Here is a 7960-nt window from a genome sequence, read left to right as displayed (position 1 = left end):
AAGAGAGAGAGGAAGGGAGCAGAGAGGGAAAAATGACTGACAAATCTTCATAGATAACAAGGTGTAGAGCTGGATGAATACAACCGGCCAAGCAGCATCAGAGGAGCAGGAAAAGAGCCTGCTCCTCTGATGCTGCATGGCCTGCTGTGTTCATTCAGCTCTACACCTGGTTATCTCAGATTCTCCAGTATCAGCAGTTCCTACTATCTCTGACAAATCTTCAGTCCTGATGAAGGGTTTTGGCCCAAAACATGGACTTTCCTGCTCCTCAGAAGCTATCGGACCAGCTGTGCTTTTCCAGCTCCACATTTTATTGACAAATCTTCAAAACTGGAGACAGGAGCAGAACTTGAAGATGAGATTTCCTGGTTGAGAAATGCCAGTGAATTAAAGCGAAAAATCACTGCGGATGCTGGAAATTTAAAGTGAAAACAGCAAAGACCAAAAATATTCAGCAACCCAGGCAGCACATCTCTATGAAGAAGGCAAGCATTTGCGTTAACTGTTCCTCCATCCACAGATAGTGGTCCAGCTGCTCAGGCGTGTCCAGCATTTGCTCCTTATGTCTCTCTCTCTCTCTCTCCCCTTCCCCTGACACCATGACTCAAATCCATTGCCCACTGCAGCTGGTTCCAGAGTTTATGCAGCCAGGAACAAGGTAATGGTGAAAAACAGCTGGAGTGAAATGCAAACTACTGCTTCAGCACCAAACATCACTCACTTTCTCCTCCCCCAACATCCCAACCAGCTGCCGCCTCTCCCTTCTCCCTCAGTCTGGTCTGCCACCTGATCATGGCTGATCTGACCGTGGGGTCTATTTTCCTATCCACTGCTCCATACTCTTTTGATTGCCTTGTCTGAATCAAGAATTTATTCCCCCTTAAAAATATTCAATGAATCTGCTTCCAGCATTCTCCGGAAGATTGTGGTCCACAGACTCATGACCTCAGAGAGGAAAAAAAAAAGTGCTTTAATGGGATTAAGTTATGCTACCTAGGTTTAGTTTCCCAAATGTTCTGTGAAGGGTAGATTTACAGTAACCTTAAGGCGATGACAATACACAACAGGGATGTTAACAAACACAAACTCTCTCTCCCCAATGCACAATCACGTTTTCAAAGATAAAGCTCCTGCGCACAGCAAAGCTGATCATTCAAAACCACAGGCCTCGATAAGCATGAATCAATATGTCCCAACGCACCTCCGCAATCTCAGATGGAAGATTTCCAATGTAGACATCCTTCTTCCTGAGCCCTGTGGAAAAAGAACAGTATATAAAGCCTTAAGTTTTAAAAAATTCATACACAAGATGACAGTGTCACTGACTGGGCCAGCATTTATTGTCCATCCCTAACTGAGTTACAACCACATTGCTGTGGTTCTGGAGTTCCATGTAGGCTAGGCCAAGTGAGGACAGAAGACTTCCTTCCCTAAAAGACATTTTCCCCCATAGGAAGTGGTGATGCAGATACAGTCAAATTATTTAAAAGACATTTGGACAAAGTCACAATTAGAAAAGGTTTGGAGGGATATGGGCCAAACGCAGGCAAGTGGGGCTAGTTTAGTTTGGGAATATGGTTGGCGTGGACTAATTGGACTGAAGGGTCTGCTTCCATGCTGTATGACTCCATAACTGGCAGTTTCATGAACACCATGAGACCCTTAATTCCAGATGTTTATTAAATTAACAATTCCACCATCAGCCACAGTGGGATTCAAACCCAAGCCCTTAGAACATTGCCTAGATTAATAGTCAAGTGATAATACAAGGCCATTCCCATACATATTTAAAAAGGGGCAGAACCACAAAAGGTGCCCCCACCCCGCAACATATGCCCATCATGTTCCACATCCATTGAATCTACTAGTACATTAGCCAAATCAGTAGGAAATTCAATCAAGGAATGCATCACTGGCAAGCCGCCCAACAACCCCAAGCGACTTCTGTACACAGCAATCGGTGTTGGAGCAGCAACACAGGCAACGTTCTCCCCTGTTCTACAGCTAAGGGAGACATAGTTGAAACAGTTCAACCTACAGCATTTCCCTTACTTGAATCAGTAAACTCACCACAAACTAAGGATGAAACTGGGAACCTCCCAAGTCCACTGGTTGAATGTAGAAGACCCAACTGTACAATCCACGTCTCCAAATTGGATTGTTTCTTCCATTGGAACAAGGGGACTGTTAGATGTGAGAAAAACCAATGGTCCAGCCCTAATTCCCTTTATTACATCCTGCTAGTCCCATCTGCAAAATCCTGCAAATCCACTGACAGGATTGGCACCCCAATATCATTATCGTCTCTCCAGCCAACATTCCCAGTATTGAGGTACTGATTACAGTCAATCAACTACTTTCTCTGCGAACCTGACATCAGCCCCAGCTCTGAGCTGTGTCTGGGTTCACTTCTCCCAGATTTTAGCAGGGCAGACAAGCATGTATCTGTCTAAAATGTAACTGTAACGCCTCCTGCAGCTGAATAGTTGTGTGGACAGGTTGAGTAATTTAAGAGAGTTCTTTCCAGTGTGTTATTTTTTTGCAGGCCAGGACTTGAGGTAAGAAATACCCAAGTAATGGAGAGCTTTGGGAATCATAGGCCTGAAGTCACTTGATCCTCCCAGGCTTAACGGCACTGATGGTGGCAATGCTACTGGCCTCAACAATTAGAAGTATGAACTGACAATCCAGATGTTCTAATCCAAATACAACATTGTTGGGAATTTAAATATATAATCTATCATGAAACCACAGGATTGGCATGAAAACCCAGCTACTTCTTTAGGAGGGAAATCTGCTGTCCTTTCCCAGCCTGGCCAATGCGTGACTCCAGACTCTCAAAGATGTGGTTGATTCTTAACTGCCCTCTGTAAGGCCTTAGCTGGGACTCTGCTGTAGCAAAACTGCTATGGAATATACTACATGACTGCAGCAGTTCACCTTCTCAAGTGGCCAAAAAAGGGAATTAATGCTGGCCTTGCCTAACCCCAGGAACAATTGTAACAAACTGTTTTCTTTTTAAACTCCACCATACGTCGTACAGTATTTCCAACCATTCATTTATTCTTGCCCCAACATGACAAATTTCTTTGTTCACTGAAAACCCGGGAAGAGAATGTCGGAAGGAAAAAAAATGATAGATGATAGCCCTTCCCATGTACCTTTTGCAGTCTTTGGTTCCAGTCTCCTGTTAGAAGCTCCTTCACTGTGAATCACCCTCCTTGCTGCCTGCTTCTCACAGCTTTCATTTGTTGTCCTGGGACCGATATAGGAACAGTAAAGTCCAATTTTGTTTCAATTCCAGAAGCACATTAATGTCAAATGAGATGGCAGTATTCCAATAATTCAATCGCCTATAACCTGCATTTCTTCAGCATTTTGAGCTAACGGCAGGTCAATTACATGTTGAAGGACCCAGAATAGCCAAGGTTTTTTTGCCAGGGTAGGACAGTCCAAAACTAGAGGGCACAGGTTTAAGGTGAGAGGGGAAAGATTTAAAAGGGACCTAAGGGGCAACATTTTCACACAAAGGATGGTGCATGTATGAGTTGCCAGAGGAAGTGGAGGAGGCTGGTACAATAACATTTAAAAAAGGTACCTGGATGGGTACATGAATCGGAAGGGTTTAGAGGGACATGAGCTAAATGTTGACAAATGGCACTGGATTAATTTAGGATATCTGGTCAGCATGGATTAGTTGGACCTAAGGGTTTGCTTCCATGCTGTACAACTTTATGACAGCCAGGATTCTGGGGAGCGCAATCAGATGATCTATAAGACTGCATTCATGCGAACGGGGTGGGGGGAGATGGTGTGACAACAGTATTGTCACTAGATTAGCAATACAGTAGCCCGGGATAATGCTCTGGGGACATGGGTTCAAATCCCAACATAACTGGATTTCAAGTCAAGATTATCCCACAGTGACACTTCCTGCAGTCTAATAGTCCAACTATGTCATCTGCTTGAACTCCCATTTGAAGGACAGGCAGTGAAGCATGTCACCACAGAAACACATGTAGCTCACATCCCAGAGGTTGTCAGCAACCCAAACAGACTCAAAACACACTGATCTAACATGATGTGGAGGTGCTGCTGGTGGACTGGGGTGGACAAGGTCAGAAATCACACAACATCAGGTCATATTCCTACAGGTTTATTTAAAAACACAAGCTTTCAGAGCCTCTCTCCTTCTTCAGGTATTAGTGAGAGATATAGGATCAGACACAGAATTTATAAGTAAACGATCAAAGGGTCACACCACTGACCAGGATGTATGAAACAAACCCAAGATACTGTGAAATCTTTAATCAGTTATAAGGTTTCAATTAGTTAACTTGTATATGTAAACCCCCGATTTCTTTTCAAGTCACTGACCTGAGAGAACTAAAGGTTTTATCAGTGTAAAGGAGAGGTGATATTTTAGGTCAGACAATGCATGCCTTGTTTAGAGTCTGCTTGTGTTTTGGTTTTGAGTCAGACTGGTTTTGCTTCTAAAGTAGGAATTTCTAAAATGCTGCATTGACTGACTATTATAAATTGTGTGCGCTCTTTGAACAAAATAGAAATTCATCCTATGGACTCACATGTGTGTGTGTGTGTGTGTGTGTGTGTGAGAGAGAGAGACAGAGAGAGAGAGTTTGTGTAATATGCATGTGAGAGAGAGTGTACAGTGTGGAGGAGTCACCTGTAGTGTGATATGAACCCAAGATCCTGGTTGAGGCCGTCTTCACGGGTACCGAACTTGGCTATAAGCCTCTGCTCAGTGACTCTACATTGTCATGTGTCCCAAAGTCCACTTGGAGGACAGTTACCCGTGGATCCGAGACCAAATGTCCTTGACCACTGAAGTGTTCCCCCACTGGGAGGGAACATCACTGTCTGGCGATTGTTGGGTGGTGTCCATTCATCCGTTGTTGTAGCATCTGCACGGTTTCGCCAATATACCACGCCTCAGGGCGTGACTTAAAAGGAATTTGGGGACTTACATATACATATTAATCAATTAAAACCTTCTAACTGATTAAAGATTTAACAGCGTCTCAGATTTGTTTCATACATCCTGGTCAGTGGTATCACCTTTTGATCTTTTACTTATAAATTCTGTGTCTGATACTATCTTTCCCACTAACACCTGAAGAAGAGAGGCTCCCAAAGCTTGTGTTTTCAAATAAACCTGTTGGACTGTAATCTGGCGTTGTGAGATTTCTGAACTGATCTAATAGTTCAGGACACACAATCAGATTAGCCACAATCTTGCTGAATGGTAAAGGAAGCTCAAGAGGCATGGCCGGTAACTATCTCTTCTGTTTGTAAACATTATTAAATCTCCCTTCCTGAGATTATATGTCCATTAGGAAGTAAAATAATGCTGCATGAAACTTACATTTTCATTTTCTCCAGAGGCTTCCTCAGACCTGAAGGAATTCAAGCAGCCAGTTAATTTCAATTCTGAGCAAGATTCCGACAGCTGAAGTTCCACCAACTAAACAACAGCAGAATTAAATGATGCAGCTTTCAACAGACACAGCTTATAATACCCCAGGGCTTGGAAATTGCTGTTGAACTGATATACATGATCCATTGGAGAAGAAGAAATGAGAAGCACATTATGCCACGGATGTAACCCCAGACTGAAGATACAGACTGGAATCTAATCGAGGGGTTCAGTGGGTTTATATATAGGATAACAGATACCTGGGAGTTACAGACTGGAATCTAATTGAGGATTCAAGGGTTTATATATTGAATAACAGATACATGAGGGTGAGTTACAACTGGAATCTAAGATGGGTTCAGGGTGTTTATATATAGGATAACAGATAACTGGGAGTGAGTTACAGGCTGGAATCTAATTGCGGGGTTAGGTTCGCTTTATAGATAGAATAACAGATAGTCAGGAGTGCTTTACAGACTGGAATCTAATCGAGGGGTTCAGGGAGGATTTATATAGATGAACTGGAATTTAGTCAAGAGGTTCAGAGGGTTTCTACGCAAAATAAAAACACACCCTGCAGTGAGTTACAGACTAAAATCTAATCGAAGAGTTCAGATGCGTTATATATAGAATACTCAGGAGTGAGTTAGAGGCTGCAATCTAGTCTCGGAGTTTGCATAGGGGTGTTATATTTAGAAAACATATACCAAGAATCTAATAGAGCTTCATATATAGAATAACAAATACTAGAGGAGAATTACACAATTGAATCTAATCAAGGGATTTGGGAATAGCTTAGAAATAGAGCAACAGATACACAGGAGCAATTCCTAAATGGTTCAGGTGAATTAAATGTGGAATAACATACCCAAGAGTGAGTTACAGACTGGAATCTGATGAAGAGGAATAGCAGAGATTTCTAGAGTGGAAATCCCCAGAACCTGTTGCAACTTCAAAGGGATTAAAGTATAGAAAAACTGATACCCTGAAAGTATGTTAAAAGCCTGGATCTGATGTAGGACCATTCCTGCCAGCCACTAAGTTTCAGTCAGTAGGGTTGGGAGGCAAGAACCAGACAATGCAGAATGCAAACATGTGGCCTATTGTGCCAGTCTAGTTGGCAACAACACCTTCAGCACCACATGAGGCAGGGATTTGTGATACCCACAAACTCCTTCTCATCCTCCCCACTCCCTATAGAATCTTTATAGATGACCCCAGTCCAATAGGTGCATCCTCCCATCTCCCTAACCCAGCACCATTCCTCATAGATGACTCCAGTCCTATTAGGGCAATTACCACCCCCATGCCCTCAAATCCTATCTGAACATTACAAATGATTCCAGCCCCATTGGGGCACCATATCCACTCCTCACCACCCCCCTCATAAATCCTTTTGCTGAGTCCAATCCCATTTGAACACACACACTCCCATCTCCCTAACACTGCTCCTCATCCTTATAGGTGACCTTAGTCCCATAGGTTATGTCTTCTTTACCCGAACCCTCCATCCAATCCTTTTCCTGAATCATTCTGATCAACCTAACTCTCTAGCCAATTCTTATAGGCAACTCCTGTCCCATTGGGGCATCCCTACTCCATCCTAAGCCTCTACCCAATCCTTGTAGGTGACTCCTGTCCCACTGGTGCATCCCTATTCCATCCTAACCCTCTACCCAATCCTTGTAGGTGACTCCTGTCCCATCAGTGAATCCCCAATCCATCCTAAACGTCTACTCAATCCTTATTGGTGACTCTGCCCTGTTCCCTTCCACAGTAGTTGAAGGGGGAAGTCATAGCAAAGGAGGAATAGGGGGAAGACAGACATCAGACACCGGCCTTACCCAGCCGGGATAGGGGAAGATGAGGTGGAGAGAGCCTAGTCGACCTAGAACCGATATCAGCCTCAGCCTCCGGCGCCTCGTGCTCCATCGCCCCACGTGATCCCTCCCACGCAAGCTTCAGACAGCCACAGGAAGTAGGGTCCTCCACCGGATGTCCCCTCCCACTACCGGCTTTCAGCATTGGTGTTTGTTTGTGGCCCGCAGCGGTTGGCGGTTTCGGAGGTCACTACCGCCCCGCACGGCGGCCTTAGCACGAAGGGCGACCGTTACCCGTCAGGGCGGGAAAGCCCGGCGCGTGGCGAGTCTGTCGCCATCTTGTGCCATTGGTGGCCATTTTCGTCGATGGTGGCGGCTGTTGCTCCTCATACCTTCTCAACCTTATTTACTTAAACCTTACCCTTTATTTAAACTTTATTATTATTCTCTCACCGGATCGAAAACGCTAACTCTGCCTTCCCTCCACAGATCTTCTCCGGCAGTTCTTTGATTTATATTATTATTATTCTCCTACTTTGTTTTCTCTGTCTCCCCCTTTTTGCTTTTAGAAACATAGGAACTGGGTAGCGGTTTATAAAATGATGAGTGGCACGGATAGGGTGAATAAACAAGGTCTTTTCCCAAGGATAGGGGAATCCAAAACTAGAGGGCATAGGTTTAAGGTCAGAGGGGAAACGTTTAA

General features: G+C 44.0%; 1 protein-coding gene across 1 annotated transcript in view; it reads right to left on the bottom strand.

The window, feature by feature from the left end:
- The window catches only part of LOC125487861, a 15737-nt gene extending 8317 nt beyond the window's left edge, over nt 1-7420 (bottom strand). The window contains exons 1-4 of the mRNA XM_048620308.1: nt 7282-7420; nt 5387-5417; nt 3162-3256; nt 1202-1254 (exon numbers count right to left, since the gene is read on the bottom strand). Coding sequence (XP_048476265.1) covers nt 1202-1254; nt 3162-3256; nt 5387-5417; nt 7282-7369 — 267 coding nt within the window. The 5' untranslated portion in view covers nt 7370-7420. The remainder of the gene's footprint in view (nt 1-1201; nt 1255-3161; nt 3257-5386; nt 5418-7281) is intronic.
- Nucleotides 7421-7960: the final 540 nt, after the last annotated feature.

This window comes from Rhincodon typus, chromosome 46, assembly GCF_021869965.1.
Source record: "Rhincodon typus isolate 14 chromosome 46, sRhiTyp1.1, whole genome shotgun sequence".
NCBI classification, from domain to species: Eukaryota; Metazoa; Chordata; class Chondrichthyes; order Orectolobiformes; family Rhincodontidae; genus Rhincodon; species Rhincodon typus.
The sequence above is the reverse complement of the archived record's forward strand: the minus strand, read 5'-3'. Positions and strand labels throughout refer to the sequence as shown.